The 21,639-nt window shown below is 44.9% G+C and overlaps 1 protein-coding gene across 1 annotated transcript in view; it reads right to left on the bottom strand.

Annotated features, from left to right (window-relative positions):
- The window catches only part of gsk3ba (glycogen synthase kinase 3 beta, genome duplicate a), a 190,155-nt gene that overhangs the window by 71,592 nt on the left and 96,924 nt on the right, over positions 1-21,639 (bottom strand). Inside the window, exon 3 of the mRNA XM_073045344.1 lies at positions 8,539-8,622. Within this exon, the coding sequence (XP_072901445.1) occupies positions 8,539-8,622 (84 nt within the window). The remainder of the gene's footprint in view (positions 1-8,538; positions 8,623-21,639) is intronic.

The raw sequence follows: 21,639 nt of genomic DNA, 5'->3' as shown, positions 1-21,639 counted from the left end.
AGTAAGAGATTTGAAAGTAGTGGGGGGAGGGGGAAATGCAAAATGATAGGAAAAGACCGGAGGGGGTGGGATGAAGCTAAGAGCCGGAAAGGTGATTGGCGAAAGTGATACAGAGCTGGAGAAGGGAAAGGATCATGGGACGGGAGGCCTCGGGAGAAAGAAAGGAGAAGAGTGGGGGGAAGCACCAGAGGGAGATGAAGAACAGGCAGAGTGATGGGCAGAGAGAGAGAAAAAACAAACAACTAAATATGTCAGGGATGGGGTAAGAAGGGGAGAAGGGGCATTCACAGAAGTTAGAGAAGTCAATGTTCATGCCAGTAGGTTGGAGGCTACCCAGCAGGCATACAAGGTGTTGTTCCTCCAACCTGAGTTTTGATTCATTTTGACAGTAGAGGAGGCCATGGATAGACATATCAGATTGGGAATGGGACGTGGAATTAAAATGTGTGGCCACTGGGAGATCTGCTTTCTCTGGCGGACCGAGCATAGGTGTTCAGCGAAACGGTCTCCCAGTCTGCGTCAGGTCTCACCAATAAATATAAGGCCACACTGGGAGCACCGGACGCAGTATACCACATCAGCCGACTCACAGGTGAAGTGTCGCCTCATCTGGAAGGACTATCTGGGGCCCTGAATGGTGGTGAGGGAGGAAGTGTAAGGGCGGGTGTAGCACTTGTTCCGTTTACAAGGATAAGTGCCAGGAGGGAGATCGGTGGGGAGGGATGGGGGGGACGAGTGGACAAGGGAGTTGGAAGGGAAATGGTCCCGTCAGTGAAAAGGGTTTGTCTGTTCTGCGAGGGTGAACATAAACTGGATTCGTGCTGTCAGCTGGAGAAAAGGGCTCATAGTGAGAATATTGCCTTCCTAAAAGAAATGGTATCTGCTTTAGTTGTTTGTGTACAGAACACATCAAGTATCTTTCATTCACGGTATGTAGTGGAAACCATCCCAGCAAAGTTCATATTCTAACGAAAAGGGGACAAAATCAAAATAAACAGTGAAAGAATAAGACACAGCAGTGAGCAGTGCCCTGGTATCTAATGGCCTGATCAAGATTGTAAACTTTCTATTGTTCTGTACAAATAAGTCTAAGAAGGGAAACAAGACAGAGATCAAGGGAGAACAGCAGTGTTCTGCACAGTGGGCCTCATGAACAAACTCAGCCTCACAAGAAAAAGGACACACATTCTCTTATGCACCATGGGTCAAGAGAAGGTAGTGAGTAGCTACATTGTTTCAGGATTAGAAGTGAACTACCTAACATCTATACACAGGAAAGTATGCCTGTCAGCAAAGGGAACATTCCACGACAGAGGGATTTCAAAGCAATGGTTCAACTGAAACATGTCCATTTGCCAGAGATAGATTCAGACAAATGTGCCTAAAGCATTGGAGCCATTGCAAGTGATTTGCAGTGTTAATGATGGATCCTATGCAATTAGAACAATGTTGGGTTGGACTGAGAATGGACAATGGTGATGGAAGAGACTGTGCAAAGCCAGAGCTGACACTTAGCAGGATCTCAGTTTTGAAATTGTATGCGCTTTGGCAGCAGGTCAAGTAGACTTCCCTGAATGCAGTCAGGATAAACAACCTGGTTTGTCAAGAGACAATCACAAATTCACAGAGCTGGTTGCAAATTCTTCCAAACTGGTGGATGGTCACTACCAGAATAGATTACCTTTGAGAAAGGAGGTTAACATGTTAAATAATAGGAAGACTGCTGTACAGCATGCTCTAAACTTAAGAGGTTTAAGACATATTTGTTATTTTACACTAACTACATAACTTTCATGAAGGACATCATCTCCAAAGGTTATGCCAAAAGAGCACCAGCAAAGGATCTGGAATCCAGTGGTCAGGAAGTCTAATATATTCCACATCATGGTGTTTATCATCCCAGAAAAGGGAAACTTTGCTATGTTTGACTGTGCAGTGACTTTTCAGAGAATATCACTTAATGCTCAGATTTACAGGGACCAGATCTTACTAGCTCACTGATCAGAGTCATAATCAGATTCAGAAAAGAACTGGTGGTCATCATGACAGATATCAAATCAATGTTCCATCAGGCAGAAGATGCAGATCTGCTGAGGTTGCTCTGGTGGCTTGATGAAAACCAAGATAGAGTGGACTTTAAAATGGTGGTACATCTCTTAGGAGAAACTTTGTCACCAAGCTGTGCCAATTTCACTCCAAGGAAATGCGCAGAAGACAATGAAGAACAATTCAGCTGCAAGGCAGTAGATAGCATTATGCATTGCTTCTCTGTTAACAACTGCTTTGAGTCAGTGTCCACTGAGGAATCGACGCCTCTCTATCATGAGCTTGTATCCTTTTGTGATAAAGACGGGTTTCAATTCACAAAGTGGATAAGCAACAGACTTAGTGTGCTAGCTGTGATAACAGAAAAGTAAAGAGTGAAGGACCTGAAAGATTTAGATTTGGATCAAGGTATACCCTCAGTGTATAATGGTGTACTCAGTCTGATACTTCCAAATTTAAGATCAGGATCAAGATAGACCACTCACCAGAAGGGGGACCCTCTCCACAGTTTGTTGTATCCATGATCCTTTCAGAATCTTAAGTCCAGTGGTGCTATCTGCTAAGGAGATCCTGTAAGGTCTTTGTAAGAAAGGGCTTGGCTAGGATGACACTATACCAACATCAGTTGCTCATGAGTGGACAATCTGGCTGGAACAACTCTGCCAGTTGGAAGAATTCAAAATTGTTTTTTGCCTGAAACCCCTGGATTCTGGAGTAGTTACTGCTGCACAGTTACAACATCATACAGATGCAAGTGAAGATGGCTATGGAACACGCTGTCAGGTGTACAGTGCTTTTACCATGGGAAAATTCTATTGAAGTCAGTTTCCATCCCTCATATGGAGCTCACCACTTCTACAATGGCTAGCTATATGGACACATCGTGGAGGAAGGAGTTGCACATGCACTCAGGATTTTGGACTGATAGCACCTCTATGCTGAAGTATATTAAGAATGAAACTTCCAGGTTCTGAACCTTCATTGCAAACAGTTTCAGAAATTCTTAAGGTTTCAGAAGCATCTCAATGGAGGCATGTAAACACTTCAAGCAACTTGGCAGATGTGGCCTATAGAGGGTGGAGGTGAAAGCTTTCCTGAAGAATGAGACACAGGTGTCAGAGCCTCAGTATCTTTTTCAGCCTTAAAGTGAATGGGCCGCAAATCCTGATTTCCTGGAGAACTTCTGCTCCAGACTCATGGAGCGTTACAATGAATGCCATGCAGATTGAAAAGGAGGTGGATGTGGTAATGTGTTATTCATCACTTCTTGTCTCATTCACGTTTGAGGAAGATAGTGGCCTGGATTCTTAGATTCTTAGATTTAAGAACCTGGTTTTGATTCTTGGTCAGAAGAGGAAGCAAGTGAACATCACTTTTTCTCAATCTGACTTAGAGAAGAACAACAAGGGTATTCTTTGGAAACAGAGACTGAGAAAACCAAAGGTCAGATCAGCCAAGATTGTCTCTCAGTGGAGAAGGTCAGGAAGGCTGAAATGGAAACCACTGGGTTTTGCCAGAGAAAGATTTTCAGATGACTTCTCAAGTTTGCAAAAGGGGGAAAATGTGAAAAAGAATAGCCATATTTTCAAGCTCAATCCAGTACTTGAAGATGTTGTCTTGAGTTGTTGGCATAGTAGGGCTGCCTGAAGAATACAAACATTCTGTTATACTGGCAAAGGATCTTCGTATCTCAGACCTCATTGTGAGGCATGTACCTCAAGAAATGGGGCACGGTGGCCATAACCGCATGTTATCCAGGTTGCGCCAAAGATACTGGATACCCAGTGTTTGTATAGCTACAAGAAGAATCCCGTCTAAGTGTGTTGTTTGTCGATGGTTGCACGAAACTCCAGGATGCCAGCATATGGCAGATCTACCTCTGGACAGGGTCTCTCCAGGTGAACCTCTGTTTACATGTGTAGGAGTAGACTACTTTGGCCTTTTTGAAATGAAAAGCAGAAGGAGTACAGTGAAGTATGGGTATTATTTACCTGTCTAGCTACACAAACTGTTCACATGGAAGTGGCATCTTTGTTAGATACAGATTCCTTTGTTAACGCACTTTGATGCTTGATAGAAAGATGAGGACAGGTTTGTGAACCGTGCTCTGATAATGCAACAAACTTTGTTGGAGCTGAGTGAAAGTTGCGAGAAGCCTCTGAAAGTAGAATCATTTATGGATCAGTGATGACCCTCTTCAAAAGGGAATTAAGTGGATTTCTAATTCCATCTTGGAAGAACATGGGAGAGACTGATCAAGTCTGTGCGAAAGGTCAATTCCACCATGAAGGTACAGATTCTTGACGAAGAGGGTTTCCACACAGTCCTTTGTGACATAGAAGCTATTATCAGTGGATAACAAACTACTAAAGCATCCTCTGATCCCAATGATTTGGAAGCACTAACACTTGACCATCTGTTGCTTCTGAAAACCTCAGCATCCTTACCACCAGGAGAGTTCCAAAAGGAAGACATTTATGCTCATTATAGATGGAAGCAATCCAATACATGTCAAACTTGTTTTGGAAACGGTGGGTCAAGGAGTATTTACCACAGTTACAGGAACATCAGAAATGGTGAGATACAAAAAAACAATTTTCTCCCAGGAGACACAGTGCTTATTATTGACAACACAGCTCCTTGAAACTCATGGATCTTGGGAGGAATCATCCATGTCTTTCCAGACAGATGAGAATTTGTGCAGCAGGTGCACATCAAGACCAAGACCGGCTATCTAGAAAAGCCTATAACCAAGGTCTGTCTTCTACAGCAGGCAGAGGTTCGAAGAGCTACAGCTCTAGAAGTTTCATGACTTTGACTTGACTTACTGACTTGACAGAGTGGTGGGTAAAGATCACTCTGTACTGGGTTAAGTGCTGGTAACCTCTGGCTTAGATGACTGTTTTATGACTTAACTAGAAGAAAGAAAGAAGAAAGGGGACATCTGTATAAATATTACGTTTATCCTTGAATTCATGTCTCCTATTTAAGTAGTATGTAGTGATCATTATAGCATGATAATTAAGGGCTAGGATGCAAGAGCTATACATTTTCTGCCTGCATTGTATTTTATGGTAATCTGTCAAGGGTGCTGGGGCATGGTAGAAGCAAATGAGTATAGTTACGTATTAATGCTTGGGATTTATTAGTCATTAGCCAGAGGGAATGAGCCATGGGAAAAGATGTTCTTTTGTTGACCATTTAAGTACACTAACTTTGCTAAATGGAACACTAATTTAGTTTGGCCGCTAATTACACTTCCTTTTGCTTAGTTTTATCGCTAATTAGAATGCTAAGATCGCTAATTTAGTTTTGTTAGCTTAAAAAAAAAATCGGTATAAGATCATTCGCCTTTGTTGGAATTGTAATAAAGGATCAAATATACTTCTCTTAGTTTGGAAATTCGTTATTTGGAAGTGCATCATACAATGTTGATTACCCTGGCTTAGTCTCTCAGCGGTTTTGGTTTGCTTTCAAGTAACTGCTACAATATTAATCAGGGAGAAAAACTGATAGTCACATTTTAAGCTATGACATGTGAAAATTTTATAAATTTGACCCAATTTCATGATTAATTCACTAGAAGTGTAATAGAAATGCTGCTAACATAGATCTGGCTAAACATTTTGCCTGGTTTTGTTTCATTAATGCGGTTCGAATTATGTTAACTTTTATTTAAAATAAAAAAAGGTATCTAAAAAAGGTTTATCTTTGCAAATTTAAAATTACTCAGCATCTGAATAGCAGAAGAAAGCAGGAACAAGGAACTCTCTCAAAATAAACAATGGGACATTTATTAGCAAAGTCTGGATATTCAGAAGGACCCCAATCTCAATTATTAGAATCCTTATGACCTTTGTGTCCTCAGAAATATCATCACAAAGAGAAAGAATGAATAGCCAAAGACCATGAACTGAATAGTAGAAGAGGGAATAGGGGAAATGTGCTTTTGCAGTGGGATTATCCACTGGACCAGGCTGAAGTTTGCATGCCTGTGACTTGTATGTTATATTAATTTTACTGTATTATATTTAATTAGCAAAGCAACTTGAGAGTAAACAAAAAGAATTCAACACCAGTCTCCCCTCAATGAGGAGGAAATCCAGGCATGAGACATGTTCCTGGTCATAAAGGAATTTCACTATTCAAACTACCATTATTCAGTAATAACGACTTGGGTAGAAGATACATACTCAGGCCATGAATGGTGTGACAAACCATCCCACCGATGAAATTGCTAAAGTTTTAAAGTTACAGCACTCAAACGTCCAGGATACATTTACAAATCTATTACCGTAGATTCCGGACTACAGAGCGCACCTGATTTTAAGCCGCTGGCACTAATTTTAGAAATAAAATCATTTTTTTAAATGTAAAGGCCGCACCGGATTTTAGGCCGCACCGGATTTTCGGCCGCAGGTGTCCCACGTTGTAATATGAGATATTTACACAGAAAGATATTACACGTGAGGATTTTTTTAACTTTTAATTAAATCCATATGGTAACAAAAACAAATACATATTGCAAATGCTTTTTTTCGAACCGTGCCCGTACGCGGCTACTTTTAAATATACGTTGCGTATACTTCTTTACTGAACAACATTCCAATATCTCCTAACGACTGGTAAAAAATATATATACTGCAGCCTACCAGGAAAAGTTATTGATACCTTTAACTTAAAAGCAGAGTTCGCTCAGATCCAAAGCCGCTCGCGTAATCCGCTCCCCCCCTCCTTTCCGTTTCATCGCAAACGGCATTTAAAAGCAGATTTCGCTCGGATCCAAAGCCGCTCGCGTAATCCGCTCCCCCCTCCTTTCCGTTTCATCGCAAACGGCATTTAAAAGCAGAGTTCGCTCGGATCCAAAGCCGCTCGCGTAATCCGCTCCCCCCTCCTTTCCGTTTCATCGCAAACGGCATTTTCCCACAAGACGCCGCGAAACCGGGTGTGACGTCATAGCATCCCGCGATGTAGTACAGAAAACAAATATAGTTTAAACTAAGTAGGGTAGGTAGCACAATGCTTCGAGTGTTTTCCATGTTGATGAGGGTGAGTACAAATGACTGATTTACAATAATTTAATTGTGAAAGTGCGCTTGATTTATCGTACAATTTCATTGGACCTCTGTGAACTACTCATCAATTTTATTGGTCTACTGTTACGAGGCAAAATGTTTACGAGGCGGCATGAAAAAAACCTTGCATTAGCCGCTTTGGATTATTGGCCGCAAAGTTCAAAGCTGTTCAAAATGTGGGAAAAAAGTAGCGGCTTAAAATCCGGAATCTACGGTAATTAAATCATTAATTACTGCCAAAACCATTATATAGGGTGGAACATTGATGTTATAGGTGGCTAACTTAGGTACTCAGAAATAATTAATTGGTGTTTTGATTAATAGTTACCATCACCACTTTCACTCTTAATATTTGCACAATAAATACAAACTTAACAGTTTTGTACTTTTTTTGCTGCAAGTGCAAGATAGAGTGCAATTACTTCTTGTTATGACTATTTAGCTGTATTGTGTAGATAGATGTAACCCATTTTCTACTAACATAATTAGCTATACCTGTTATTAAATAGTAATTTCTACTAAGAAACGTGTAGAATAACCATCCAGATTTTAAAAAAGGCACATGAAAAAGTTTCAAGATAAAAATTTGCTTAGTGCTACCAATTTAATTAATTCTGCAGAAACCAAGTCATTCATGCAAACCAAAACTGTTCTCACTTTAAATAAGACTACACAAATATCACTAGCAATTAATCTACTTGTTTATAGATATAGGTTGCAGACTATTGATGTCAGGTACATTACATGATTGCACTGAAGTAATGTTATATAATTAAGAATAATTGACATGAGATCCTGCAGATACTAGAAATCCAGAGCAACACACAAAATACAAAATGCTGGCGGAACTCAGCAGGTCAGGCAGCATCAATGGAAGTGAATAAACAGTTGGCATTTTGGGCCGAGATGTCAAGACTGGAAAGGAAGGGGGAAAAAGACAGAATAAGAAGATGGGGAAGAGGGAAGAAGACAGAATGAGATGATGAGGGATGGGGATGTCAGGTGGGTGGGGGGAGAGGGCTTTAAGTAAAGCGTACTAGTTAGCAATGGAACCATACTGTAATTAATGTTAGCCTACAGATGAAATAACACAAAAATGAACCCATGTCAAACAATGAAGTAAAATGTTTCAAGTGTACAGTAATATCCTATGTTGTCAAATAAATGCCGACATGCCCCTTTCTATCAAAACTGTCCTTGCATTCACAATCAGCATATTTACACAAATGGAACTGTAATAGAAAAGGAAGCAAGACCAACCTAACCATAAAGTTCAAGTTAGGAACTTAGGTAATACAACTTTTTTCCAACTATGAAACTGAAGAATAAATCTTGATTCATGCATTTAATTTGCCATTGAATAAGAAATGGAAAATGCCATTTCACATTTTGGAAAGCCAAAAATATAAAAATGTACCTTTTCTCCACTTGAGTAAAAGAAGTATCGTAATCGAACGATATTACAATGATCCAGTTTTCGCATTATCTGCAGTTCACGATTCTGTAAAAGAAATAACAATGCTTCATCTGTACATTAATTAGTATCTATCTGTGACTGGTAAGTATGCTCCATATTAACACTATGGTACGGGAAACTAACCACATAAAACAAGGCCAAGTTGAAATCTTCCTTATTAAGGACACATGCAATCTTTGATCTCTGACAACCTGCATTTAAATCCAAACTGATATGCTGCAAAGACCAATCTGGAGCAGCAGCCCAACTCAGTGTCAAAAATGTCACTTTGATAAGTAGAAGCAGCAGTGTTTTAGTGAAGGAGACTGAGTTTTTAAGGCTGACATGACAACTCTTGGTTACACAATTATCTACTGATGGTTTATGGCCCCCTCTTCTTAGGCCTGAATAAGACTATACAATCACCCTGATGCAACAAGCAATCTGAGGAATCAACTCTGTAGATTGAGCAGCATCTGTGGGGTGTTGGGGGGGGGGGGGGAGATGTAGAGAAAGACTTGTTAAAATCCTGCATCTGGACTGAGACCGAGGAGAAGTGAAATGATGGGTGGGCAGGTTGCACCTGGTAGGGGAGGAAAGTAGAATGGAATTGGAAGGTAGTAGCAAGTGGAGGATAACAGAATAACAGTCACAAAGAAGAAAAAATATAGTTCTTCCACTGAATGAGAGCAGCATCAATGGGAAGGGCCAGCCCCCAACCCAGAACAGATTTCATGGCACCCACAAAGGCCACACACACACCTAAGGCTACCACTACTAGAACCTTCTCAATTAACATTACTAACTGTTGCTCCAGATACCAGCAACTTGCAAAACTTGATAGTAGGATAAACATGGACAACAGGGTGACTATGGAGACAAAGTCTCATGTTGTCTATGTTTATCCTACTCTCAAGTTTTGCAACTCATGCTGATAATTCCTTACATATGATCAAAGGTATTGTGTTCATATATTATTAACTGGCAGAGCTCCCGTGCTACTTCAGAAGATGAACTGCCACAACTTGATCAAGCAGAGGGTGCCCAATGTCCAATGCTACTGCCTTTGGCTCTCAGTTGTGAGATGACACTGTTCCAGCAAGGGTACCAAAATGTTCATGTTGGCTGGTTCAAGAGAGCCTATGGCAATTTCACAGCAGTTGTTCAGCACTGTATCAACATTTTGTGGCATCGGTGAGCACTTCCAAGCTAAGCAAGTAAACAGTAATAGATCAACTTAGGGAAAATACAAAGGATATGTTGACTGCAGAGTCTGAACTTTTGAACTTCTGCCATTGTGGTTAAATATCTTGGTTGTTCACTGTTCATTGTCTTAGTAATGTTATTCAAAAATGCTATGCATTAATGTGGAGACGAGACTGAAGAAACAGGTAGAGGAATTCAGCAGGTGATGCATTATTCATATGCCTCCTCAGATGCTGCTTTCCCTGTTTAAGTTCTTTTAGCAGACTCCCCTCTCCCCCACTGCCCCAAATGTTATCTCTGATTGGTAATCTATATAGTTGTCACCAGTCCCAGTGAAATATCATTAACCTGAAATTCTAAGTTTCTCCTTTTGCAGATGCTCCTTTTCCAACGAATATTTCCAGCATTTTCTGCTTCAATATTCCCATGTATCAGTTATAAGTAAAGGCAACTCATCTATGTTACTGGATAGAAGATGCGATATGATGGAACCGGTTTCTTTAAGAGATGAAGCAGAAGTTCACTAGACAATTGCAACTGGAAAGCTATATCTGTGCATATGGTGCCTAGAGCAAATTGTGCATAAAATAAATTCAGTGAGACCTCCAGAAAGCTCAGTGCCAAGATGAAAGCTATTGCTGGAGATGCTCTAATTATGTTTTACAAGCAGAATTCAAAACATTCATTAAATCAAATGCTGCACTCTAGGATGAATAACATGCCGTGGTCAGTCTCAGACCACCAAATGTTTAGTGCAGTCTCCACAACTAAGGAGGGAACGATATCCACAATTACACCTGCAAGGTACAACTGAATTTAATCATAATGTATGCTTGAGTTTAACTTCCTGGATTCATTGAAGGTACTTCTTCCATATTTTCTTGTAATGTCAAATTCAATAGTTTTTATTCCTCATCTGCTTGCCTTAACAATGCTTTCGAATGGTGTGTGGTACATTGGTCAAGACACCTTTCATTTTTCAGATATACCTAGATAGCATGCTGTTTTTAAAAAAATGCTTGCGCAGTTGAAGATTTTTTCTTCCTGACAAGTTCAAATTAAAATCAAAGGGCTTCATCCATTTCAACAATCTAAAATGGAGGTCACAACAACTAATTCAGTCTTGGCCAAATATTGTAAACCAAGTATAATTCCTATAGAATCAATTTACATTTGAAATTAAACTTAAAGAAGTGACAGAATGTCAACAATTCAATTAGATACTTACTTATGGCAGTGTTTTGAGGCAGGATTCAAGGGCAATTGATTAGTGAAATGTTAACAGAATAGTTAACAGATATACCATCAAAAGGGTATCTTCAAATAAAAAGCTTAACTTCCTTTAAAAAGGCCTTTCAGGGAATTACTGGATGGTGAAATTTTATACTGATAATACTAGTTTAAAATATCCCATGGTAGAAGTTGACCCTTCAAACATTCAACTTTGGAACCAAACAGCTAATTTACACCCATGTCATGAGTAGTAATTTTGTTTCTTAAAAGACAGGATGCAAAACCTTAATGTCTCTGGGCAAGCTAAATTTAGCATTAACCTCAGAGCAGACCATCTATCACTACCATTAAAAATAAATATAAAGAGTTTCTTTCACACTCAGAGCACTGAAAAGCACGTTTTAAAGTTTTATTTTGAAAGAATTCACTTATTTCACCTTAAAAAAACAAGGTCATTATTTTATACATTAAATGGAATTCTGGAAGAACTCAGTCAGGCAGCATTTATGGATGCAAGAAGTGTACGTCAGTGTTTCTGCATCAAGATCGTGGGGGAAAAAAAGAAAGATCTTTGGTCTCCACAGATGCATAGCAACTCGCAAAAACACGCTTGCAAAGGCCTTTTTTAAATAACAAAACTCAGTGGCAAAGATGTAAAACACACTTTCCATAACCTGACACTTAAAACAGATTTTGAAAAATATCAGGCTGTAAGTGCGGCATTTAGCTCAGTGACAGATCCAGTTGATGGAGCAGAAGGACATCAAACATTAACACTTACTATAAAGCTCTAAGTCAAATGACCAAATGCTCAAAGATACTAAATTTAGATCTAAAAATTTTAATCTAATTTTTAAGGCAGAATTATTCTCAGTACAGGAGAAAATAACTCTATAACTGAAACTATATACAGCATAAAGAGAACTAGCAGAGCAGTCAAATATCAGCAGAAAGCTTGCTTTGGAAAACTGCTACACAATCTGTAAAGTATTTCATATCAGAAATAGAATTGGGTTTATTATCATGGACATGTCATGGAATGTGTCGTCAAGCAATACCTAAAATGACCATAAATGACAAGAGTATGTATAAAAATAGTGCAACAACAGAGCACAATAGTGAGGTAGTGATTATGAGTTTATAGAACACTCAGAAATCTGACAGCAGAGGGGATGAAGCTGTTTCTAAAATGTTGAGTGTGCACCTTCAGGCCCCTGTACCTCCTCCTTCATAGTAGTAATAAGAGGACACATCTTGGGTGATGAGAGTTCTTCATGATGCTGCCTTCTTAAGACATCACCTTTGGAAGATGACCTCAATGGCGGGGAGGTTAATGACCACAATGGAGTTCACTGAGTTTATAACCCTCTCCAATCTTGTGCATTTGTGCCTCCAGACCAGCCACTGATAAACTTCACCGTACATCAGAAGCAATTTGCTGGAGGTCTTTGGTGACATAGGAAATCACCTCAAACTCTTGAAATAAAGCTGCTGGCATGCCTTCTTCGCAACTGCATCGATATGTTGGGCCAAAGATAGACCTTCAGAGATGCTGAAACCTGGAACTTGGAAGCTGCTTATGCTTTCCATTCCTTAGTCTCACTGATGTTGAATGCAAGGTTGTTATTGCAACACCACTCAACCAGCCAATCTCACTCCTATTTGCCTCCTCAGAACCATTTGAAATTCTGCCAACAGCTGCGTCATTGGTGAATTTATAGATGGTATTTGAACTGCGCCAAGCCATACAGTCATGAGTGTATGGAGAGTACAGCAGTGGGCTAAGCACATATCATTGAGTTCATATATTGATTGTCAGCAAGGAGGAAATGTTACTCAGAGTTGTTAAAGAATTCTTCATGACAAATCTAGATTTCTTGAAGTGGAGGGTCTCACTTTAATGCACCACTGCAACTGGAAATAACTTGGTGAATATGACATAAATACCATGTGGCAGCTACATACAACATCTTTGATATAAAATGTAATGCAAGAATCCTCAATGATTAAAGAAAGTAATTAAAATTAATATAGATCTTAGAAATCAATAAGAAAATATTCTGACTCAAAACAAGTCTACAGAATATGGTTTCGATACCATGGCATAAAAGAAATGGAGGGAATTACAGATCCCAAATGGTCTTCCAGAAGAAAGACATGGAGGATAGATCACGTAAGGTATGCAAATACCTTACTGGTCAGTCCTCATCAGGGGAATCAGAGGTGGATAGGGTCAGCAACTTTAAATTCCTCAGTATTATCACTTCAGAGGATCTGTCCTGGGTCCAGCACGCAAGTGCCATTATAAAGAACACACAGCAGGGCCTCTACTTCCTTAGAAGTTTGCAAAGATTTGGTATGACATCTAAAACCTTGACAAACCTCTATAGATGTGTGGTGAGTACATCTACATGAAGTGCTGCTGCAGGAAAGTGGTATCTATCACCAAGGCCATCATCCAGGCCATGTTTACTTCTCACTGCTGCAATGAGAAAGGTGGTACAGGAGCCTCAGGGCCCACACAGGAACAGTTATTACCCCTCAAACATCAGTCTCTTGAACCAGTGGGAATAACTTCACTCACCCCATCTTATGGGCCCACAACTTATGGACCTCACTTTCAAGGACTTACCTCACACTCTCCATATTTAATCACTATTTATGTATTGCTTTTTTCTTTTGTATTTGCACTTCTTGCTATCTTTGGCACAGTGCTTGTTTGACAATCTTGTTGGGTGTGGTCTTTCATTGATTCTATTGTCTTTCTTAGATTTACCGTGATTGCCCACAAGAAAATCAGTATCAGGCTTAATATCACTTGCATACTTTATGAAATTTGTCGTCTCTATGGCAGCAGTACAATACAATAATATAATTTTAAAAATATACGTGTGTGTGTATATATGTATGTATGTGTATGTATATATATATATATATATATATATATATATATATATACACATACACACACACACACACACACACACACACAAATTAAATAAGCAGTGCAAAATAACAGAAATAAAAAAGAATAAAAAAGTAATAAAGTAGTGCTCATAGGTTCAATGTCCATTCAGAAATCAGATGGCAGAGATGCAGAAACCGTTCCTAAATCCTTGCGTATGCGCCTGTATCCAGAGATACCAGCCATGTGACAGACGCACTGCCACCTGGCTGGTCGGAGGACACACCACATGCCAATCAACATTTGGTCCCTCCCAACTAATCAATGCACACCTAAATTATTGGTCACCTTAATTGGATTATCTTGCCCAGCCCCATGCTTTAAAAGGTGAGACTTGCCCTTGGCTAGCCCTCTCTTACAGACCACCACATTGGAGGTAAGTGCATTGATTTATGCTTGGGAAGGTCTATCATTTGTCCCGGTAAGGGAGCCGCAGCTATCCAAGGTCAAGGGGGATAGCTGTTGTAGTGCTTTTCCCTTGTTCTTTGCTTGTGTAACCGTACCCTGTCCCCACACCGCTTCCTGTGTATTGTAGTTGCTTGTGTTGACCCGACTTCCCCTTGTAAATAAATTCCTTATTATTAAAACTGTGTGTGTCCAGGCCTCTACTGTTGAGACTCAAAGAATCAGTTATTTTCCATCACAACATTTGGCGCTGCGATCAGGGTCTCATAGGTTTTGGCTGGACACAAGCACAGGGGATAATGTTCTGGAGTAAGGGGAAGAAAGCCAGTGCAGGCACCCAGGATAAGATCCCCGGGTGGGCTGATGAAAGGGAGGGATTTGAGAGTCTGGCCAGCATGCTGGCAGACCACGGAAAACCAGTGGACTGGTCTGAGCAGTTAAGAGCCCCGTGGAGACAAGCTGGGCCATCATGTGGTCTCCCTCCTGAAGGAATCAGGGTTCCCCAAAGCCAAGGGGAGTCAAAGGGGTGCCTTCTGGTTGTTTGTGTCCCTGCTGAGACGCCAGGTTAGAATTACTGATCACCTGCAGCACTTGTGTGGTCAGAAGGACAGGGAAATTGAATACCTCAGTCAGCGTTGTTGCACGCTGAAGGAAGCAGCACAGGCTGCCCAGGCCCAAGCCAATGACCTTGAAGTTAGGGGAACTGAACTTGCCTGTCGCCTCATAAAACTTCAGCAGGCCAGGGCAGCCCGTCGGTCTGGCTGGCAGCCGGACCCATTAAAGAGTCGAGCCTTAGTCCAGTGTGGCGACAAGCTGGACGCATGGCTGGGGGATGGGGACATCTGGCTGGATAGTGACGACGAGGGGGTGCCTGAGCAACCAAGGTCCCACAACCACCCTTCCCCCCTTCTCACCCGAGCTCCAACATGCCCGACCCGTCACCACGCGGTCCCAGGTTCACCGCAGGGAGGAACGAGGGGGAGACAGCCGGACCTTCCCCTAGCCACTCCGAGACCACGGAGACCCGGGACTTCTCCCCCAAGGAGCTGACCCAGTTGGCGGATCGCTACTGCCAACGACCAGGTGAGCACCACGCAGCCTGGCTGCTCCGGCTGTGGGTCGAGGGGGGGGCCCAACCTCAGCCTCTCCCATCAGGAGGCAAGCACCCTGAGAAGCCTCTCTGACCAGCAGAGCATAAACAATGCGCTGCGGGTGCCACAAGCAGAAATCCGCGACGGCACAACCCTGTGGGATCGGGTAGTGACCGCGGTATGTGCTCGCGATCCCACACTTCTGGAGTGGGATCTACACGTGCACCCGCAATGGGGTACGGTCAGTGAGGGCACCCGGGTTATCAGGGAATGGGCACTTGGTCAATGGCATCTATCAAGGTGCCTGCGACCGTAACTTCCTTGAAAACACATGAGTGACCGGTGCCCTAGCGGATACTTGGTCACTACTGCACGCCCCGATCTGAAGTCGGTAATCCTGCCCCTCATGGCACCAGCCAGCAGTAGGACCGTACGGGATGCCATCACTGTCCTGGAGGGATTAGAATATATGCAGGGGGGGCACCTACGCAGGTCTGGAAGACCAAGACAAGGGCCCTAGACACTATCCCTCTCAGATATACATGCAGGCAGCTGTACACGGACCTGCTGCGTGCAGGGGTGGATCGTAACCAGATAGATGGCATCCCCACCCCCAACCTATATGCCCTGTGGAAGGAGCATTGCAGGGGGAAGACTACTTACAAAAAGACCACCCACACCGAGCCACCCTCCGCACATTCCCTGCCTGAAACTGTCTCGAAGGCCCTTGAAGCAGAACTCAGACAGCTCGTCAGGCAGGAAATGTCCCACCTCCACCAGCAAAGTGCCTCACCCGCAGCGTGGCAGCCCTCTTCCCCCCTCCCATAGGATGAAGGCCAGGGCACCCGGCGCATTTGCTCTCTCGCCCTTTCCCGCCCGGGGGACCTGAGGCCACATATACCCGTCACAGTACATTGGGGAAAGGGAAACACACAGAGGTGGATGGCGCTTGTCAACACAGGCGCCCAGCACACGATTATCCCAGGCAATCCTGCCTTATGGAGGGGTACGGACATGCAGATAGAGGGATTGGGGGGCTCCCTGTTACCAGCTAGGGAGGTCACCCTTCACCTAGCCATAGGCAACCATTCCCCCAGACGTGTACAAGTCCTTATTGCCTCCTCCCCGGAATGTATCCTCGGGATCAATGTTTTAAAGGGACAATCACTTGAAACAAACAGGGGCAAGTTCACCTTCGGCATCGCACGAGCCACTATTGTCGTCCAGGCGGCTAAGTGGGAGTCAATTGTTATTCCCCCTCCCTCCAAGATCATCTGTAACAGTCAGTACAGAGTGCCGGGGGGTGGGGGGGGGGGGGGGTGCCAAGAAATCGCAGACTCCATTCAAGCCCTGTTACAGGAGGGAATTATTAGAACTGCTGCCTTTGCCTTTCAATAGCCCCATTTGGCCCATCCGTAAGAGGAACGGCTCCTGGCGGATGACTGTTGATTATAGGCATTTGAACAAGGCTGCACCCCCCCCCCCCCCACCGCCGCTGTACCTGACATTGTCACCCTTATTGAAGACATCGCAGGTCGTCCCCATAAACCCTGGTACGCTGTTGTCGATTTAGCGAATGCATTTTTCTCGATTCCCCTGCACTCAGATAGCCAAGACCAGTTTGCCTTTACTTGGGATAGCAGACAATACACATTTAATCGCCTGCCCCAAGGCTACATTTGTAGCCCCACAATCTGCCATGGCCTTGTCTCCCGCGATTTACACAACATCCAATTCCCACCGGAGATTTCAATCGCACATAATATAGACGATATTCTTCTCCAAGGCCCTTCTGAGACCATTGTGTCAAAGGCCCTTCACATGCGAATCGAATCCCTCAGGGGACGGGGCTGGGCCATTAATATGGAAAAGATACAGGGCCCCAGCCAGGGTGTCATTTTCCTTGGAGTACAATGGAACTCTGGGCACAAAAGCATACTTGATGCCGCCAAAAATAAAATTTTAAATTTTGCCGTCCCCTCGAATAAAACTGACACACAGAGATTCGTGGGGCTCCTGGGCTATTGGCGGCAGCATATACCCCACTTGACCATGCTTCTCCGGCCACTCTATAGGATCTCCAGGAAAAAATCCACATTTCTCTGGGAGCCAGCGGGACAGGCTGCCTTTGATATGGCGAAACTAGCGGTGGAACAAGCCATGCCACTTTCTTCCCGCCAGGCGGGTCTGCCTTTTGAGTTACAGGTCTCAGCGAGCGAGACGGTCACCGAGTGGATCCTCTGGCAGAAGACCCCAGAGCGTTGAGTCCCCCTCGGTTTCTGGACTAAGTCCCTACCTGAAGCAGCAGTGCGCTACAGCCCCTTCGAGCGCCAGATGCTAGCCTGCTACCTGGCGCTCCTCGCCACAGAACACCAAACAGGCACCGACCCTGTCGTCCTTCACCCCCATCTCCCCATAATGCGATGGGTCAAGTCCCCCGATTCTACCCACAAGGAGGGCCGTGCCCAGAGGTCCTCCATTATCAAGTGGAAGTGGTACATTGCGGACTGGGCTGAGCCCGGTCCTGAAGGGGTCAGCTGCCTCCATGAACAAGTCATGGCTTTCCCCCAGTCCCAGGACGCTGCCCCGGACATCCCCGAGGTACAACCTTCCCCAGCATGTTGGGGTCAACCCTTCGATTCCCTCGACCCCGACAGCAAACTGCGCGCCTGGTTCACAGACGGCTCCAGCCACTGGAAAGGGGGTAAACAATTCTGGAAAGCGGCAGCACTTCATCCCGCCACGGGTAGAATTTTAACCACCGGGGGGGGGGGGGGTTCCAGTCAACTTGCCGAGCTGGCGGCAGTAGCCCTCACCCTCCAAAACACTACTGGACCAGTCCACATCTATACTGACTCCTGGGCAGTAGCTAACGGCATTGCAGTGTGGATGGCCCGGTGGCAAGACATGGGGTGGGAAATACACGGACGTCCCCTCTGGCGACAGCACCACTGGCATTTCATTTGGGACCAGGCTACCCACAGAAAAATTTCTGTCCACCATGTGGATGCCCATACCAGGAAAGATAATGAAGAGGCAACGTTTAACGCAGCTGTGGACCAGGCTGCCCAAATATCATCTGCCACCACTTCCACCCCTGACACAGACCCCAGTGCACTAGCTGCGTGGGCACACCGCAAAGGTGGCCACTTAGGGGCCGATGGCACGCGGCGCTGGGCTGAACAATTCAGTGTCGCCTTGACACTTGATCAATGTAAAACGTCTGAAGATAACTGCCCCATCTGCCAGCAAGTCAAGCCACGGGACTGGCCGATAGGGCCACCGGGCCACATTCGTCACGGCATGGGAGCGGGTCAGGTATGACAAATTGACTATATTGGACCGCTCCCGCGACAGAATAAGAAGCAGTATGTCCTCACGACGGTGGACACATACTCGGGTGTCCTGGTGGTGATGCCCTGTGAGAGGGCCGACCAGAACGGCACCATCAGAGGATTACAGCACCTCTCCTCTATCTATGGGGTCCCATGGGAGGTACAATCGGATCAGGGCTCACATTTTGCTGGGACCAAAGCCCAGACCTGGGCGGCTGAGGCGGGGATCTCGTGGCTGTTCCATATACCCCACCACCCCCAGGCATCGGGCTTAATTGAAAGAATGAACGGCCTGCTCAAGGAAAAAATACGCACTCTGACACCCTCTCGCACGCTGCAGGGGTGGCTAAGTGTCCTTCAGCAGGCCATCGACCAGTTAAACACATGGCCCACTAGCCAAGGGGGATCCCCACTGGCCCGCCACCTGGCACAGTCCCCATCTCCCGACTGGGAATCCACCGAACCCTCCCGAGGCTGAGGACTCGGGCAGAGTATGGATCCGACAGCCGCAGAGCCTCCCCAGAAAGGGAGAAATTGTCGGATGCAGTCCAAGGGACACCCGCTGGGTTGCTATTCCGGGCAAATCTGATTTGTCCTGTATACACATCCGGCATTTAACCAGACGGGAATGAGTTTCCTCCTACACCTACCCCCACCCCTGTCTCCCTCTACAGGACAATGGTGCGACTCCAGTCATCCCTCCTGGTCGCTGCGATGCTCGGCTCCGTGACAGCTGCCAACACCTTCCTCAGGGTCGCTTACGGTTTGCCAGCAACGCCAACAGATCGGACTGCTGGATCTGCTTGCGGGCCCCAGCACACGCTGATGATGCGCTGCCACTCACGCCAATCCCGCTGGATGACATTGAGATGAACTGTTTACACAGACTGTTAGCTCCTGCTGGTTTTGGTATATCTGTTTGGGGGGGCCCTGCTGGCAGTCCCCCACCACTCTCCTCCCCACTCCACAACATCTCGTCCCTTGACCCCCGATGGGGTGGGTGCTTCAGGAACTGGTATTTCCCTCCCTACAATTTGACCTCCACCCGAGTCCCCACCCTCAGAGTTATTCCACACCCACTGAGTATACCTAACGAATGCTGGTGCAGACTCCGCAATGCGCACACTTCTAACTTTTCCGTTGGTCACAGCAACTGTCAGCGAAACTGGTACCTGGGTGCCCCAGTGACCACTGCTGACGATGCCGCTAAGCTGGGAGCTCCCTGGACTCTAAACGGGACCCACTGGATCTGCGGCCACCGCGCCTACCCGTGGCTCCCCACGAGCCGGTAGGGCTGCTGCTTTCCAGCATATGTGGTGCCCTTCATCCACCCCCTGAATGACCTTGGGGAGCATCCGGCGTACAGCAGCCACCAGGACAAGAGGGCCATTACAGAGGCAGAGAGGTTCTGGATGATAGCCTTTCCCAGTTATGGTACAGCCCGGCTGTCCCGGGAAGTGATCCAGATGACCAGTGTGCTCAAGACTCTGGCCAACGAGACGGCAATGGCAATGCGACACACGGAGGATGCCCTCACCCGAACGGCGGCAGAACTGACAGCTGTCAGGATGGTCACCCTGCAGAACCGAATGGCACTGGACTACCTACTCGCTACTGATGGTGGAACGTGTGCAGTGGTCGGTAAGGAATGCTGTACCTTTATCCGATGAGTCCAGCAACATCACTCACTTGGCCGCTCACATTCGGGACTCGGTGGCTAAAATTCAAAAATCAAGGGACCAGCTCCTCCAGCACAACACCTCATGGGGCAATTGGTGGCCATTTGGGTCCCTAGGGGGGTGGTGGGCAACTGTCATTCACTGGTCCATCGCACTCATTCTTGTACTCATAGCCATTTCTATACTATGTTGCGCATGCCAGCTGATTAAGAGTGTCTCTGCATTTACTTAGCTGCTCAAAATTGGTTATTTCTGGTATATGCGATTTTGTTCCACCCTCTTATGTGTGTTGGCTATGTGGTGCGTCTTCCGAGGGGTGGAGTGTATCCAGAGATACCGGCCATGTGACAGATGCACTGCCACCTGGCTGGTCGGAGGACACACCACATGCCAATCAACATTTGGTCCCTCCCAACTAATCAATGCACACCTAAATTATTGGTCACCTTAATTGGATTATCTCGCCCAGCCCCATGCTTTAAAAGGTGAGACTTGCCCTTGGCTCGCCCTCTCTTACAGACCACCACATTGGAGGTAAGTGCATTGATTTATGCTTGGGAAGGTCTATCGTTTGTCCCGGTAAGGGAGCCGCAGCTATCCAAGGTCAAGGGGGATAGCTGTTGTAGTGCTTTTCCCTTGTTCTTTGCTTGTGTAACCGTACCCTGTCCCCACACCGCTTCCTGTGTATTGTAGTTGCTTGTGTTGACCTGACTTCCCCTTGTAAATAAATTCCTTATTATTAAAACTGTGTGTGTCCAGGCCTCGACTGTTGAGACTCAAAGAACCAGTTATTTTCCATCACAACAGCGCCTTCAGGCTTCTGTAGCTCCTTCCTGATGGTAGTAATGAAAACGAGGCATATCTTGGGTGATGGGGGTCCACAATGATAGATACTGCCTTCTGGAGGCATCCCTCCTTGAAGATGGCCTGGATACTATGGAAGCTAGTGCCCATGATGGAGCTGTCTAAGTTTACAACTTTCTGCAGTTTATTTCGATCCTGTGCAGTAGCATCCCCACCCCCATACAGACAGTAATGCAGCCAGTTATAATACTCTCCAAGGTCCATCTTAGGGTTGCATGTGGTGACATACATGCACAATGACAAATTTACTGTGAACTTTGATATTAAAGAAGATTCCTAAAGAT

The sequence above is a fragment of the Hemitrygon akajei genome, chromosome 5, assembly GCF_048418815.1.
Source record: "Hemitrygon akajei chromosome 5, sHemAka1.3, whole genome shotgun sequence".
Taxonomy (NCBI): Eukaryota; Metazoa; Chordata; class Chondrichthyes; order Myliobatiformes; family Dasyatidae; genus Hemitrygon; species Hemitrygon akajei.
This window is presented reverse-complemented; position numbering and strand designations above follow the sequence as displayed.